At 43.8% G+C, this 17908-nt stretch overlaps 1 protein-coding gene across 4 annotated transcripts in view; it reads right to left on the bottom strand.

Annotated features, from left to right (window-relative positions):
- Positions 1-17908, bottom strand: part of JMJD1C (jumonji domain containing 1C) — a 169564-nt gene that overhangs the window by 36307 nt on the left and 115349 nt on the right. For all 4 annotated transcript variants that reach the window (XM_089510532.1, XM_089510531.1, XM_089510530.1 and 1 more), the window contains 6 exons: positions 14443-14567; positions 13211-13354; positions 12919-13105; positions 11166-12841; positions 3264-3436; positions 834-3007 (listed from right to left, as the gene is read on the bottom strand). In XM_089510532.1, coding sequence (XP_089366658.1) covers positions 834-3007; positions 3264-3436; positions 11166-12841; positions 12919-13105; positions 13211-13354; positions 14443-14567 — 4479 coding nt within the window. The remainder of the gene's footprint in view (positions 1-833; positions 3008-3263; positions 3437-11165; positions 12842-12918; positions 13106-13210; positions 13355-14442; positions 14568-17908) is intronic.

The raw sequence follows: 17908 nt of genomic DNA, 5'->3' as shown, positions 1-17908 counted from the left end.
TATAAAGAATCTAGGGCGCTCTGCCGCCGCCGCCAGTTGCTGCGTCCGCGAACCGCCCAGGTGCAGCAAGAAAGAAGTGCCGAAATGGTGCTTCTTTCTGCGCCCTGGAAGTGGCGCCACGAGGCGCTAGTTGTGCACTCGCGGCGTCACTTCCACTGCGTGACTTCCGGGCACTATGCGTCCGCGATGTTAAAATGGCACTGCCATTTTGTACGGACTCAGTTCATACTAGGGTTGAGGGGCGTCCGGAACCTTCTCAACCCTAATATGCCCCTTCCTAACCCTAACACGCCCCTTCGGCGCGTCTGTAACGCGCCTTAAATAGCTTTTAAGTTGCTGGCTCTTCTTTTAACTCTTTGATAGTTTAGATAGAGCAAACATGTCTGAGATTGTTGGACATTACCTTCTTTAAACATCTTTTTTTTATATACAGAAGATAAACAGTCAAGTCAAAACTATATATTCCCTCATCCCAAATTTATGTATTCAATTGAAGAATTCAGACACTGACCTTAGCATCCTGATAAACTTCTTAATGGATGCAGGAGAGGGGGTGAATTTTTAACTCAATGCTTTTAAGTCTAGTTTGGAAGTGTGTGGGGCTGGTATGATAAAAGTTCGAGAAGTGAGTGGAATTCAGGTTTTAATGCTGCCCATAGTTCCTTATTATCTCTATGACTGCAGAATTGTGCAGTGTGTGCGCATGCACTTATGTAAGTGCCTGAATTCACATTTTCTTGGCTTAGAACATTTTTAAAAGCATAGAATACACACAGTTCTATGACAAAACAATTTCCTTATCCATTCCAATTTGTATGTAAATATACACTTACTATTAACACTGCCACTCTGTAACTTCAGTTTGCTTTTTTCTTTGGCACTCCTGCTGAGAACACCATTTGGTTTTACTTCTTCTTCTGTGTCTCCCTTTTTCTTTTGCAAATCATTTTGTTTCTTTTTGTAAGTTGGTTTTGGCTGCCGCTTTGTCCTTTGCTCTGACTTGCTCTCACTTTCATCAGAATCTCCACTTTCAGAGCCAGATTCATAAGCCCTTTTTGTTTTTCTCCGTGTGTGTTTTTCTTCCTTCACAAGCTTTTCCCCAAGGATTTTACTATCTACATTATTTTGCAAGTCATTTGATGTAGAAACTATTAAGTTAACAGTACATGGCTTAATAATTTCCGATACATTGTTCCCTGAATTCTCTTTTTTATTAGTATTTTTATCTTCTTCTGAATGTCTCGTGAGCCAAGCTTTTTTCAGTTTTGTGTGGCAGTTTGCTTGACTTGTCTGGGAAACTTGCCCACTGCCTACAGTATTCACTTTGTTTATTGTACTAGAGATGACAGTACTGTCGAGGGAAACAGAGGCTGGATATATTGGATTTTTCACAGCATTCGACTCTATATCACTGGCACTGATGCTTTTAAACTGAGCTGCAGCCAGCGCTGCTTTGTGCTTTTTCAAGTGAATAAAATCAGATGTTCCAGAGAAGCCAGAATTGGATTGAAGAATACTTTCCATTTTGCTGCAGGCTAGTGTAACTGGAGCTGTGGTGCTGACACCACATTCTTGTATGTGCACAACTTCCTGGTTTATGGCTCTAGAAGCAGTATTCTCTACTGATGAGCAAGCTACTGCTGTATTTGACAAACAGTAAGTCACTTCTGAACTGCCCATAGTTGGAACGCCAGTAGAAGCCACAGATGTGGTTACATCCGTTTTGGTACTGCACAGCATAGTTGTAGTAGGTGTGACAGAACTGGGAACACTGCCCTGGGAAGCAGCTGGAAAGTTCTTCTCATACTGGGCATGAATTGTGTCCGAATTCACATTCGGCAGAACTATTCGTTCAGTCTCTCTCACTTCCGCTGGTTTCAGACCATCTGTCTGGTTTGTCCCGGTCAATGATCTTTCAGTAACTCGTTCTTTGGGAGCTGATTGCACTACAGATACAATATCGTACTTTGTACTTGAAGGTGGACGTACAATGACAGAAGCAGTGGCAGATGGTGACTTCCCACTACCCCTGTCAACATGCCATTCCATTTTATCATTATTTGGAACATTATTACTTTTCCACATATCAGAAATTTTTTGCTCCATAACATTCTTGTAAACATTTTGTGCTTCTTTTGGCTCAGGTAACAAAGTTGGAGGTTTTTGCAATTCATGAATTTTGCTCCCGGCATTAACTGGTTGTACTGGTGTTAGGGTTGGAGGAGAAAGACTATTGTAACTTCCTTCCTTTCTCTCCAAGCTATGATGGACTGGAGGGTGAAACACTGGTGCTCTGTGCAAAGCAGGCATTGTTCGGAGTGCACTTGAGGATGAAACTGACAACTGAGTAGGACTTCTGGAGTCATTTCTAAAAGAATTTACTGAATGAGAAGTCACCTGCTGTGAAAGCTGATCAGTTATCTTGCCTACTGAGCTTTCAGCTTCTGGCTGATGTTTAATCAATGGTGGTGGTTTTGAAAGAGATGAAGTGAAAGTAGTTAGTGACTGAGCACCAGCTGTTGAAGGGCAACTACTCTGTTTATCAACACACATACCTGAAACTTCTTTGGATGAGTATGTTCGTGGTGGTTCATTCACTACACTATTAGACAAGGTGGTAAAGTAGTTACTTTGTGGCAAGCTCTGTGGTACTGAATGCTTCATCTTATAGAGTTCTGAATCTTTGTCATGTTTTGCTCCATGGCTTTTAGGGCTAGAGGGTAATGGCATTATTCTGGAGTAAGTCTCCCTTTCACCCTCAAGTGACTTGATTTTAGCTGTAAAAGGAGCAACTTCAATACTTTCTTGAAGTATCCGCCTGTGCTCTTCTTTATATTTGCTTAGTCTCTCTCCAGTCTCTTGAAGAGATCTTTGCAGCGGGTCCACAAAGTGTCTTTGCAAATGGCCCTCTTTTACAGCCGGTGTTCTGTTATGCTCTAAATCTGACTTTACTGGAGCAGTTGCAATGGAACGCAAAGGTTCAAAAATCCCTTTCCTTTCCAGCTCTCTATACAAAATATAGAAAACAACACTAGATTAATGTTGAGTTACATGATAAACTGAAGTTAAACTGTTTTGTCTCTCAAATGGTAACACAAAATGTATTACTGCTAATAACATCCTCATAGTATTCTTTTCATATTCATCTTGCTCACAACATGTGATACACAGCTATAAGTAACTTGCAGCAAAACATAAGAAAGGTAGCTTCATAATTTCAATATTACTGTATCTGTTTATAGATTTAAACAGTGCAAACTTACTCTTTATGATGCTCCACAATGCTTTTAGACAATGGAGGACTAGAATGTGTTGTCAATTTGATTGGCCGATGAGGCTCTGCACTGGATGGTCTTACAGGTATGTGACTCAGTAACCCAAGACTGTCAGATGAGGTCACAGGAGTGGGTTGATGTAACCAAGGACTAGGAGTATTCTGTTAATGTCAACAAAAGCAGACTTTATGGTAACCACTGAAACCTAAACATAATTATCCCTCCTTATCAAAACCTCAGGACAGCAGGTTTTAATTTTTTTAAAACCACGGCTGAGTTACAAGTGATACAAACAAGTTCTGATAAATCTAAGGATGTTAACATTTTAAATGCTACAAAATGCTACAATATGCAATGTTCAGAGGCCAGATAATATTTTAAATATAAAAGGGAAAGCATACTAACCAACAACAACAAAGCAAACTTCCTAAATATTATAACATTATATTTATGCTTTGAACATTTAACGCAGGCAGAGGCCAAAAAAATATGCTATTACATTTATAAAGTTCTGTCTGTTAATGGTTCCAGAAAATGTATATTTTAAGTATTAATTACATCCTTCTGGTATTCAGGTCAAACTTGTAAGAAATTTGTTTTTAAATCATGCACACAATCATGTCATTTAACATCATGCACATAAAACAAAAAAACTAACTTGCCTTTTACCTTGAAAACATATACAGGGTAGCTGTGTTAGAAAAGTGCAATAGTACCCAAATCCACAAAACAGTGATATCTTTACTAGACCAACCGAAAAGCACAAAATACATGTTTGAAGCTTTCAACGCTCTACTGACTTCTTCTTCAAGCAAAGATGTCAAAAATCATACAGGAGAAAAAAAATATATGACAATGCTAGTCACAAGCCTGCATTTTGTCAAGATAGGAACACTGGTTCTTACCTGTTATACATCAATTTCCAGAGAAGGTGAGCTCTTCCTGAGAATTGGGATTTACAAAAGCCCTCCAATAAACTGGGAGGATGAGGTAGGCGGGAGCACGTGTTGGAGCACCCTTCTACCAAAGGCGGCTTTTGCCGATTGGTACCGGTCAAGCCTATAGTGCCTGACAAAGGTGGAGGGTGTCTTCCAAGTTGCAGCTCTGCAGATCTCTGTCAGTGGGGCGCTGATAGACCATGCTGCTGAGACGGCCGCACTGGTGGAGTGGGCGACCACCTCTTGTGGCAGCGGGAGCCCCAAGGTTGTGTAACAGGCTGCAATGCACTCCCTGATCCATCTAGCAAGTGTTGATGAAGACACTTTTCTTCCCCTCTGAATGAGACGAAGAGCGCCTCTGAGGTTTTGAAAGGCCTCGTCCTCTTGCAATATATCTTGATCGCCCTGCGGACGTCTAGGGTATGCCAGATCCTTTCCAGGTTGGACGATGAATGAGGACAAAAGGATGGTAGGATGATATCTTGGGATGCATGAAAGGGTGAGTTGACCTTGGGAATGAAGGTCGGGTCTGTGCGCATTAGCACCAAGTTGGGCCTGAACATGAACTGACAGGGCACCGAGCTCGGATATCCTGCGGGCTGAGGTAACTGCAGTCAGGAAAAGCACCTTCCAGGACAAGTGCTTCAGGGAAGCCTCTCTCAGCAGCTCGAAGGGATGGATGGTGAGGGCCTCGAGAACCTTATCTAGGTCCCACAACGGAAACCTGTGTCTTGTTGGTGGAGCGGTGTTAGTCATCCCCTTGCGCAGTCTCCACAAGTGAGCATTGGAGGAGATTGAGACTGCTTCTTCATGAGGCAGAATGGAAGTTATTGTGGCCACCTGTCTCTTTAGGGTGTTGCGACGGAGGCCCTGGTCCACACCGTCTTGAAGGAAGAGTATCAGTGTTGAGGCGGAAAACTGCAGTGGGTTGAGCCACTTGTGCGAACACCACCTTCGGGATGCCTTGAAAGTATATTCATAGATCCTCTGAGTTGAGGGACATCGGAAGGCAAGAATTGAGTTGATCACCTGGGGTGACTATCTGTATTGCTGAAGCATGTGCTGCTCAACCTCCAGGCATGAAGCTGAAGCCAGGCTGGGTCAGGGTGAAACGCCAGGCCCTGGGAGAGAAGATCGTTCCTGACTGGGAATTTGGGGCTCCTGGTGGCCATGGTGATGATCTCTGAATACCAGTCTCTGTGGGGCCATGCTGGGGCCACTAGAATCACCTCGGCCCTCTCCCTCCTGATCTTGCTCATGACCTTGGTCAGCATAAAGCAGAGTCCTGGGCCAGGAGAGACTGAGGACGTCCATGTCCTCTGACCCCTGTGTTCGATATCTGGAAAAGAATCATAGCATCTTGGCGTTTGCTGGGGAGGCGAAGATGTCTATCTGAGGTCCAAGCAATCATGTTGAAGATGTATGGGTGGAGGTTGTGATTTGGATCTGGCCCGGCATCCAGATGAGGCACCTCCTGAGGCTGGCAACATAGGTCCACCAGTGGAGGGATTGGAAAACTGCCTGGGGGACTGAGAGCCTAGCCTTGGATTTCTGAGTGATGGTGTCTTGATGGGGAAGAAGGAGCCATTTCAGGGGTCTCACATGGAAGCGTGCCCAAGGAAGGCAATCCATGGCTGAGATAATGAGTCCCTGGAGCTGTGCTAGCATGGAGAGTGGGGCTACCCTGGCGTCCAGGACAAGCTCGGATGTCAGTCGGAGTGAGTCAGTCCTGTCCTGGGAGAGGGAGACAGTGCCCTAATAAGTGTTGATTATTGTCCCCAGGTGTGAATGCACTGAGCTGGGGACAATAATCGACACTTATCAGGGCACTGTGGACAAGCGTGCTCTTGTCTAGATTGACGAGGAAACCATGCTCTTGAAAGGAGAGTGCGATCCTGGCAACATCTTGGCGGCTCTGGTGGAGTGATGGCAAGCAAACCAGAATGTCTTTGAGGTATGGGTAGACATGGATGTGTGAGCTTCTCCAGTGAGCCACCAGTGCCACCATGATCTTGGTGAAGACTCTAGGTGCAGATGACAGCCCGAAGGTGAGTGCTTTGTATTGGTAGTGGTGTCCCCACAGGCAAAGCGGAGGTATCTGCGGTGAAGGCTGTGAGCTGGAACATGAAAATAAGCATCTTCAAGATCGAAAGAAACCCAAAAATTGTGTGGTTGGAGGGCCTCCAGTATACACCGCAGGGTCTCCATGCGAAATCTCCTCTTCCTGATGAACTTGGTTAAAGGCTTGAGGTTGAGGATGGCTCACCATGACCCGTTCTTCTTTGGGATTAGGAAGAGAGTGGAATAGGTTCCTTTCTTTCTCTGTTTGGGTGGGACCGGCTTGATGGCCTCTAGGTCCAACAGTTGTTGTATTGCCTCCAGGAGGAGGCAATGCTTCTCGGGGTCTCTGGATCTGGGAAAAATCTGTCCAGGAGCCTGGAGAGAAGTTCCAATTGGTATCCATGTCTCAGGGTGTCTAGGACCTACTGGTCCAATGTCGTTCTCTCCAAAACCTGAATGAACTCTTGGAGCCAGCCCTCCACTGGCGGTGAACTGTCATGCTTGTTGGTTCATCTGCTGACCCTTGGCGGCAGAGTTATTGTTGGAGCCCTTCTGGGGGAAGTTGGTTCGCTATTTTTGATGGGGCTTGAAGTTGTCCCAACACTGTCTGTACTTGTTATCTCTGGATTGATAGGGGCCAGCGACAGGGGAGTAGGAGGGCTTAGATGAACGAAAGGATCTAGAGTGCCTCCTTTCGTCGAAGAGTCTTGAGCCGAGGTAGGGAGTGAAGGACAAGTTCTGCTTGGATTTCTGGTTGACGCTCCAGTTCTTCAGCCACAACTGGTGACGGACTGCTACGGTGGCCGCCTGGCCCTGGCGCACTGTTGTAGGGCGTTGAGTGTGCCATCAGCGGTGTAGGTGGAGGCCTTTGCGAGCTTGTTGAGGGACTGGCGTTGATGAACTTCTGAGGCCAGAGGGTTTTCTATGAAGTCCCTGGCCCATTGTATGGAGGCCCCGGCTACTATTGAGGAGGCAGCTGCCGCCCTCATAGCGATGGATAGGGCCTCATGGGCCTTTTTTCAAGACAGACTCTTCCTTTCTATCTTCCATGTTCTTCAGGGAGTCCTCTCCCTCCTTGGAGAAAACTGTTGCGGATACCAGCGCTGACACAGGGGTGTCCACTAGGGACACCTGTAGCCTCCCCAAGACCACCATGGGGAAGTTGTAGAGTTTCTTGACAGAGTGGCAAAGTCTGCTGATGGCTGGCTTCTTCCACTCCTCAGTGATGACATGCATCAAGATGCAAGGGCAGTGTATGTCTTTTGACTCGCGGGAGCGGAGTGGGGAAGAGGTCGCCCGCCAGTTGAGGCAAATCGGGGTCGAGAATAGGCAGCTGGTCAGGAGTTAAGTCTAGGCCCAGGGTCTTGGGCATCTTTCTCAGTAGCATGGGGAAGACGTCAGCCTTGAACAGTGTAGCAGATGGGGGAGGGGTGGCATTGTCGGCATCTACTCCTTCGTCCTCTAAAAACTCTGCCTCTGATGGCAAACTGTGGTCAGAGTGTGCACCCTCATCCTCACAGAAGTGGGGTGATCCGCGGCCTGTAGGTCTGTGTGGGGCCCTGTTACGTCTTGGGTGCTTAGCAGGGGGGAGGCGGTTAGGGTCTCCCTGCCTGCCGTCGTCGCTGCGGTGGTAGTGTAGGCCTGGCCCTTTGGAGGCGCGTCCCCTGGACTCTGGGTCTCCCTGGGCGGAGTGTCCTCTCTAGATGGTGGACAGGCTGGCTAGTCTGCTGGGGCGGGATGCACCACCAGTTCCTGTGGCTGATGTGGAGGACAGAGCCAACCCCTCCGTGTAATGTAGGTAAGGCTCGCTCTGGTTGTGCTCAGAATGGTGGCCCCCATAGCCCAGTGTAGGCAGGGAGCCGCCAAAATGGCGGTCGCAATCGTTCTGTACAAGATGGCGGACGCCAGTGCTGGCGCAGCAGAGGCAGGCCCCGTCATGTGACAAGGTCCTACAAGATGGCAGCCCCCATCCTCGGTTCCAAGATGGCAGCCGGCATCCACGTGGTCAAGATGACGCCTGCCACCGAGGCAAATCAAGATGGTGACCACCATCTGCGCAGGTTGGAAGATGCTCACCAGTGGCTGCGGCAAACCAGCGAGCACCCTCCCCATGCTGGGAGAGAGGCGCAGCCATGTGGGCTGTGAAAAAGCGGCGGCCCTCCGTAAGGGAGAGCATGAAGGAGTCTCCCTGCTGTGACCCAAGCGGTGGGGCCAAGAGTCCGGTGCACACAGCAGTGCCCAGCGAGGCGTGCATTGTGGTGCCATGGAGGAGGGCCTCCCCATCAGGGCGGACATGGCCCTGGGAGCCCCCAGGGCCAGCGAGGACCAGGGATCGGGGGCGGTCTGCCTGGTCACCCTCCTCTGGGAGGGTGACTGGACTCCAGGGGGCCTCTGGAGGATCACCCCCTCCCTCTAGAGTCTCCCTGGGTTGGAAGACATGGGGGACTTCCTGAGCCAAGAAGACTCTACAGGTGGCAGCCCACTCCGGTATAAGATGAGCCCTCGGCTGGGGAGATGGCACTGGTGACCAGGCCCTTGGAGATCCATCCGACAGCGCCTCCCCCAAGATGGGTCGGGCTGGGGCGCGGAACCCTGGCAACTGAGAGGGGAGACCCCTCCTCTGGCCAGGTTCCATTGGACTCCCCCAGCCCCAGGTCAGAGGCCAGCTGCGCTCCCGCCAGTGTCGGGACATTTGGCTGGGGTGGAGGGCCCACAGCAGCTGAAGATTTTCCCACTGCTGAGAATAAAATGGAGGTGAGATATATTCAGAGAGAAGAAGGTCCCCGTCCTGCCAGGAGTAAGGCAAGAAACAGAACTGAACCTTCTGGGTTGCCCCTCCCATGAGGAGGCAGGGAGGTCCTTTTGTTATTTAATTTTGTCCCTGCCTCTAGGAGTTCATGGGAGAAGCAACCCAATTTTCAGGAAGATCTCACCTTCTCCACTGGGAAAGTGGCTGTTCTCAGTTCAGGTGGTACTGGAGAGAAATTCATGCAGGTAGACCCCTCCTTCTGGCCATGTGGGTACTCTAGGAAATACAGTAATTTCTCCATATGTGCAGACTTGGATTCCGCGGTCTCACTATTTGCTGGAGGAATGAGCTGCTTTCTTTAAAATGGGTGCATGCACCATTATTCTCTATGGAACTTACATATGTGTGAGTTGCCATTTTCGTGGTGGTGTGTGTGTCCGGAATGGATCCATTTTTCATAAGGGGCACCATTTTACTATGCCACTGTATTTAATGGGACTCAAGTACCTACGGATTTTGTTATCCATGGAGGGTCCTGGAACCAAACTCCAGCAGATAACAAGAGCCCACTGTATACCACACACAACACACACACACACACACACACACAGAGTATCACTTCTTACAGTAAGTTACAATTGCTGAAAATTTTGGCTAAGTATGACTGAACAAGCATGACTGTGCATGCTGTTTGTTCTTTCAGTGCCTGGTTCCCATTGCCAGTGCTATTGGCCAAGCAAATCAGGCAATCTCCCTCCATAATTTTGTTTAGTATTATGCCCACACTCAGGATCTCTCCCTGGCTTACAATTCCAGCTTTTTCATAAAGTAATATACTAGAGATCCTGATTCTGAAGCAATGCTATACAAACCAAAAGCATCAAGGTCTCTGGTTTGTTTAGCCCATGCTGGTGGCAGGAGAAGCCAAGCATGAGAGAGTGAACAGCATGCCACATTCTCGCTCACAGAATTCTCAGCAATGGGACCATTTTATGATGTGAAAACTGGAGGTTTGGAAGAAGTACATATTGAAATGGGTTTGTGAAGTAATTAATCAACAATGGAGAAAATAAAATGTTAGTAATCTAATTACTGTTTGAAAGACCTGAAATTTCCAATGTTCTCCCTCTTTTCCTTGGTCAGTGCCAGCATGAAGCAACATTCTGTTGGTGCTGGGGCTAACCAGAATTTGAAAACAAATGAAATAATAGCAGGGCTAAACCTGTGGTGTTTATAACAATATGAAGCCTTATTATTTACATTTTCCTTCTTTCTTTCTTTGTTTTTAATTTTTTTTCATTAAATACTACCTATCTTTAACCTGAAATTAGAATAGACTGCAAAAAGTACTTGTACCTATTACATCTTCATCCACATCACTATTAATATGTATTGGTAGTAACACAATGGTATGACATGTTACCACCTCATCTCAAAAAGCAAAAGACGACAACATAAGAGCAATTATTTGTATCAGCTAACCAGATGAATAGCTCTCACACATTTTTGTTGAAGTGAGTTGCAACCCAGTTGTATAAAACCACTATAAACTGATTACACCCCCTTCCCTAATTAATCGGAGAACAAAAATCCATCAGTGATACCTTTACTGGCCAACCGAACTGCACAATATATTTGTTGCAAGCTTTCAAAGCTCTATGGGCTTCTTCATCAGATAAGATGTTACAAACCAAACAGAAGAAGAAGAAAAATTGGAGATGTTAGTCAGATGCCTGCATGCTGTTTCAGTCCTTAGTAAAGATGGTATGCTGGGGAGGATATCTTTTGCAGGCAGGCTCCTCCACCCTTCTGGCCATGCAGCAATAGATATACTCCCCAGCATATCATCTTTACTAAGGACTGAAACAACATGCAGGCATCTGACTAACATCTCCAATTTTTGTTTCCCCCCCACTCCTGTTTGGTTTGTAACATCTTGTCGGATGAAGAAGCCCATGGAGCTTTGGAAGCTAGCAACAAACATACTGTATTGTGCCTTTTGGTTGGCCAATAAAGGTATTACTGATGGACTTTTGTTTGTATTTGTTAAATGGCCAACACAGCTATCCCTACATGTTTTTTCTAATCAGAGAACAAATTGAGCATCCATGTATAATAACCTGGGAATTCAGTATGACTTACCCTTCTCAGCGGAGTCTCAGTGTTAACAGAAGCTTCAGAATGGACCCATTTAGAGGAAGGTATTCCAAGTCCTGAGTAAGCATGTGTTCCATTTGGGTACTGCCAAATAATTGGATAAAGTCCTAGGTGATTATACGAAGCAGAAGGGTGGGATTGCCCAAGAAGATGTGGTGACTGGTGCTGTAGCATCTGTTGTTGTTGCTGGTGTGCTAATGCCAAATGGCTTAAGCTGCTAGCATGAGCAGTCTCTAGTCGTGGATGGCCTCCCAACAAAGAGGCTGTAGGCACTCCAGGTAACACTGCAGGAAGTAGATGTGGGTGATGAACAGAATGCTGAGATGTACTATTAAGAGAATGAGTATTAATAGCAGACAAAGGAGTTTGGTTTGATGATCCAGCTAATAGATGGGGTGCACCAGTTAGTGCAGAATGGTGAGTGTTTGGATTTAAGCATGTTCTGTGGGAAGTGGAATGAGGAGGATAGTTATGGTGATGTAAATATGGTGATATATGGTTAGTTCCCGGTTCTTGTCCAATAAGAGCGGGATCTCGGTAAACTGTGAAATGTTCATTCTTGTCAATGATAAGAGGACTTTTAGTAGTTTCTAATGAGCTAACTCTAGCTGGAACTGGATGGAAACTAGACCTAGGCGAATCATGCTCTGTTTTAACTGCTGACCTTGGTACTCCAGTAACATGACTGTTCAGGTAATGAACCTTTGACTTCACATTATCAGAAGACTGGGCGTGTTTATGTTTAACTTCAGGTGAAGAATTTGACTTGATTTTGGGATTTTCAACCAGTGAACTAGATTTTGACTTCATTGTCTCAGGAACTGGACTTTGTTTAAACACTCTGCCCTCTTCTGCTACAGAAATTACAGTTAAAGATGGCACTGAACCATAGTGAACTTTTTCAGAATTAACATGTTCATTTGCTAAAACATTTTTCACAACTTTTGGGTTTATCAAGTCCATTTTACTGACATTATTAATCCAGTTCTCATCAGTTCCCACTTTTCTTACTTCTAGAAAGTTTGTATTTGCAAATATATGTTTTGTATCACTGCCAGGAGGATCCATTTTCTGACATGCTTGCAATTCAAAAGTATTTGATATATTTTCCTGAGCCTCATTAGTAGAACTGTTCTCAATATTTGAATCAATACAACTTTTTGGTGTAAGACAGGCAGGCATAAATTGTTCATTTGGCAAGAGCTTCCTAGGTTGTTGTTTTTCTATACTACACTCTTGAATGCATTCATCACTGGCACTCCGATCATAAACTGCTGGCTGTTCGTCTTGATGGAGTGAAATTTCTTGCAGCTCCAAGTCAGCTGACTCTGGCCTTTCTATTTCTTGAAGTTTTTTATCTTCCTGCATTTCATGCCAAGGAGATTGGCTGATTATTAGCGTTTGTTCCTCTACCTCACCACTGCTCTGGGATTTTCCTTCTTTTCCATTTACTTTTGAGGTATTCTTACTTTTCAATTCATTCTCTGAATTTTGATCTGATGAAGAATCTATCAGTCTTTTGTTTGAGTTTTCTGAGTCACTGCTCTCAGAATAGTCTGAGGTGTTGTCTATCCGCTGTCTCTTCATACTGAATTTCTTTTCATCATCTTCAGGTTTTCTTCTTTTAGAAACAAAGGGTTTGTTTTTATTTTTGGAATTTTCTGTAAAGAAATAAAAAAAGTTTTAACTTCAGTACAGTTTTGAAGAATTCTTCCTACCTTCATAAAAATGCTTTTACCTCCTTGACCTATGTAGTCATATTTTTCCTCTTTAGTCTTCTCTTCATCAGGGACACTACTATCAGAGCCTTTCCTTTTATTTGGACGAGCGGTCCTTTGTTGCTGATGTGAATTTTGTTTTGGTGCTGCAGCCTGGGAATTCATAGCTGGCCTTGGGCTATTTGCTTGTGCCCGGGTATAGTGTCCCTAAATAGAAAACAGTAATACCTTTATAACCTAACAATTCCATCAAATTAAATACAGATAAAAGAGGGTAAATAACAATATAATTAAAAGTCAAAATATATCTACGTGGGCTGTATTGCTGTTCTGGTTGGAACGGGACCTGCGTCGCGAAGTAATGCCAATATTTTCACCTTTCAACAAAGAGTGAACAACATCATCTAGAAAGGTCATCTGAACCATTGAGGGATCGACATTTTGTGGTTCTAAAACCTGGTTTATTAGGAGAGAAAAATATGCAATCAATTCCCATTTACGTTTTATATATGAATGCCAACTGAAAAATATAGAATTTATGTTCCATCTTGAAAGGTCAGTGTGCCACATGACTTTTTGAAGAATACATGCAGAAGTGGCAAATTTTATTTCAAAACTAGCATGTTAAGACTGTCAACATTCCATTCCTTACTCCAAATTTACAGTCTTTGTTTTGGTTTTAAAAACAGCTCAGGTTGAATAATGTACAAAGTTAGGAGATGACTTAATTCAACTTGAGAAGATGATGATAATTAATGATAGTGACAAACCAATCCCAAATTGGAACTAGAATGAACAGGTATGTTGATGTTTATTTCCATCTGAACATTTTATTTCAATCAGCTAAGTTAAGGAAAAAGTATCTTTCGAATCCTGATCAGGCAGCCCAAATTGGTCCTTGAATTTTATTTCTCCATTTACACCAGGAGAATACTAAGGACCACCACAATAAACATTCCAGTTTCCTTTGTTTAAAGGAGGCATTAACAGCCGATAGCACATTTTAAAGAATAGAGAAAAATTAAATCTTATGGAAAAGATTTAAACTTTCACTCATTTTACTGATCAGACAATGACCAACCAAATAAAAGGTTAAACAGAGGGGTGCAGGAGATGGGCGCAAAGCAGTGGTCCAGGTACGCTCCAGCCAGAAGTGGGTCCGAACCCTGCCAACTGCAAAGTCCACACTGAAGGTGGGCCATGGACGCAGGGCCTGACCAGTGTCGGCCAGGAGTTGGGTTTTCCCAGCTCCTCTTTGCTTTGGTCCTATATACTGGACTGCGGCTGCAGTATGACTTCCAGCTGCTTTGGAAGTGTACGTCATGTAAACGGTACACCTCCAAATCAGCCAGAAGCCGCTTCATTTGATCCATCTATTCTGGGTCATCCTTTTGCCTTGGAAAATATACACCAATCAGTATCAGCCCAACATTCCAAATAAGATTTGGCTGACTACGTCAACAGTAACACAAAGCCATGCCAATAGCTTCAACATGCAGATTTGTTCAGGAAAAACATTTTCAAATAATGAAAGAAATGTTTACCTGATCATTCATAACAATCATAGTGCGAGTGAACAGGTCATGATGAGTAATTATACCAGTGAACCACTGGGTGGCAGAATCCTGTCTGTATACTCTCACTCTATAGCCGTTTAAGGAATATGGACCTTTAAAAAATAATAATAAAAAAGGATTTTGAAGGTTACAGCAAGAAAATTCTAGCTCAAGGTTTTTTAATAAGTTCATGGGGCACAGATGCTATACTACATTCTTAAAAAACCCGCAAAGACTTTCAGATTTCAATTTTTGTTGCCTTTGATATCACTGCACGTTTAATTTACAAAGCCATATGTTGAATCTGCAATTCGCAATGCCAAAAGGTGTGGGAAGAAATCCAAATGCTATGAACAATAAGGTGAAAATCAATCCTGACTCTTAGAACAGAAGCTGTACATTAGCTGTTAGCATGTCCAGGTGCTTATGACACAGGAAACAATACTGTTCTTGAAGTTTTGGGTTTCAGAGTTGCAGAGATGTTTTCTCAAAAGTGGCCACAGAACTTTGTATCCTCTGCAGTAGTTCGAAAAAATCAGAGCTGTTCAGCAATCTTTTCTCCTTCTCAGTGCTACTGTTTAATGACTAAATGAAAGTGTGTAAACCCAAGCAGGTGTAAATTATATATTGTAGATCAAATTATTAACTCCAAATAAGAATCTAATATAGAAGAGGAGATGAAAAAAGAAGAGAAACTTTTTAAAATTAGCTTAGTCTGGAAAGAGGTAAAACTAATGTATTGCATTAAATCAAGTTAAACTGTTCCACTAAGTTCTGCCATGCTCTCTTATTTGCAGGGCTGGGGAGTAATGGTGATTTTGGGGTTACTCGTCCTGCTCCAGAGTAAAAACAAATTCTTAATGTTACTTGTACTCCTGTGAAAACCTCTTACTCCTTTACTTCTTTCTCCTACTCCCCAGCCTTGTGGAAAAGCCCTGGTTGCTTTGCAAGGCTAACATCTCTCTCTCTCTGCCTCCTAGTCCCTTCCTCAGTGGTATATAATAAAATTGTTTTTTGGTGTTTGCATGTACAATATAATAACAGGAATAAGGAATAACAAATACATTTTGCTACTCCTTATTCCTACTCCTACTCTTGTAAAAACCTCTAATTTCTTTACTCCTAACTCCCCAGCCCTGCTTATTTGTCCACTGTAAAGCTGTTGAGCCAGCGTGGTGTATTGGTAGGAATGTTAGACTACAGGTACAACTATGGAGACAAGGATTCAAATCCCCATTTGGCAATGGATACCCATTGGGTAACTTTAGGCAAGTCACAGTCTCTCAGTCTCAGAGGAAAGCAAAGGGAAATGCCCTCTGAACAAATCTTGCCAAGAAACCCTATGGTAAAGTCGCCTTAGGTTCCCCATAAGTTAGAAACTACTTTAAGGCTGTGTTTGCACAGCAGAAATAATCCTGTTTGACACCACTTTAACTGCCATGGTTCAATGCTATGGAATTCTGGGAAATGCAATTTTGTGAGACATTTACTTTATCTGGTGCCACAATAAACTACAGTTCCCAGAATTCCATAGCACTGAGCGATGGCAGTTAAAGTGGTGTCAAATTTCACCAGTGTGGATGCAGCCTAAGACACACAACAACAAGAAACCCCCCAAACTGAATCAAAAGAATTTCTCACCTGTGGGAAACACTGTCTAATTGTGTAATACTGATAACAACCACATTATAATTTTTATTTTTATAGGTTCTTACTAATATTTTCATGTCTTCTAAAGAAACATTAACCGTCATACTTTTGAGCAAATAAGTGACTGTGAGTAAGTTTGAAATCTGCTTGGCCTGGGGATACTGTCAAATTAATAAAAATGACATTTTTATGACATTTCCTTTCTTTAACCATTTTCTGTTATTTCAACATGTTCTTCTCCTTAAAGCTTACTTTAATTCATCCCCTTTTGACTGCCTCTAACTGTACTGTGCTTCAAGTCCAGTTTGAATTGCTCTGTTCAGATATGCTGAAATTACTAGTGCCACAAGTGCAGAAACAGTCAACTTCACACAACGCAAAGCTGCAGAGTTCACCATCACAACATGTCACAATGGCTGCCAATGGATGACTTTAAAAAGCTGCTGGATAAATTTGTGGAAGAGGGAGCCATCAGTAGCATATGTATCAACTCTGGTATCAGAGGCAATCTGCTTCTGTATATCTGTTACTGGGGAAGACAAGATCAATGGTGCAACTATACTCTTATCCTGCTGGTGAGTTTTTGCACAGGCAACTCACTGGCCCCTGTGAGCAGAATGTTGGGACTAGATATCTGTTTGATCTGATCCAAAAATGACTCTATTCATATTCTTATGAATTAACTTAATCATTTCATTTATATCAATCCCAAATTATTATATTTATTTATTTACTTATATCTCACTTTTCTCCCAATACAGGGGCTCAAGGTGGCACACAGTAAATTTAGAACAATACAATTTAAAATAATACAAAAGCATTAAAATGTATAAATATAAAAGGCATAATTGTTTTAATTTTTAGAATTTTTTGTTTTTAAAAATTAAAACAGTTATGTATTAAAATTTAAAATGTATTAAAAACTCTAAACAACCTTAAAATCTGAATTACATAATATTTAAAGCCCAACCCTTGTCAGTTTGAAAAAGCCTGAAGGAACAAGAATGCTTTTAATCTGCCACTGAAAAGAGGGCAGGGATGGGGCCATCTAAGGAGATGTTTCACAGTCTTGAAGCAACCACTGAGAAGGCCCTCTCTGGAAGATCTTAAGGCTTTAGTGCGCTCATAAAGGGAGATATAGTCCTTTAAATAGCTTGGACCCAAGCTGTATAGGGCTTTATAGGTCAAAACCAGCACTTTGAGTTGTAACTAGAAACGGAGTGGCAAATGGGATGTAACCAAGGTACCACTGTGGCCAGATCTGACTTCTCCAGGGGGTACAGTAGCTTTAACTGTGCAAAAACACTCATGGTCACTGTTGAAACCTGGGTCTTCAGGCTCAGATATGAATCCAGAAGTATCCCCAAACCAAACCTGATTTTCAGAGCACTATAACCTCATCTAACACAGGTTTAATTCCTCTTCCCAGATCTGTTTTTTGACAGATCAGGAGCACCTTTGTCTTGTCTGGATTAAGATTTAATCTGTTTGCCCGCATCCAGTCCATCACAGCTGCCACACGCCCATTTAGGACAGGGACAGCTTCCCTGGAATTTGGTTGAAAGGAGTGACAGAGCTGGGTATCATCAGCATATAGGTGACACCTTACTCCAAAATTTGGACAATCTCTCCCAGTGGTTTCATTTAGATCAGGGGTCGGCAACCTGCGGCCCGCGGGCTGGATCCGGCTCGCCAAGGCCTTCCTGCCGGCCCCTGCGCAGTCCTGCCGCCGATTTTCCCCGTTTCCGCGCCGCTCCGGCTGCCATTTTGTTTTTCAAAATGGCGGCGCCCATTAGGAGGCCCA

This window comes from Sceloporus occidentalis, unplaced genomic scaffold (genome assembly GCF_023333645.1).
Source record: "Sceloporus occidentalis isolate IW3139 unplaced genomic scaffold, rSceOcc1.0.p SCAF_2, whole genome shotgun sequence".
In the NCBI taxonomy this organism is placed as follows: domain Eukaryota; kingdom Metazoa; phylum Chordata; class Lepidosauria; order Squamata; family Phrynosomatidae; genus Sceloporus; species Sceloporus occidentalis.
This window is presented reverse-complemented; position numbering and strand designations above follow the sequence as displayed.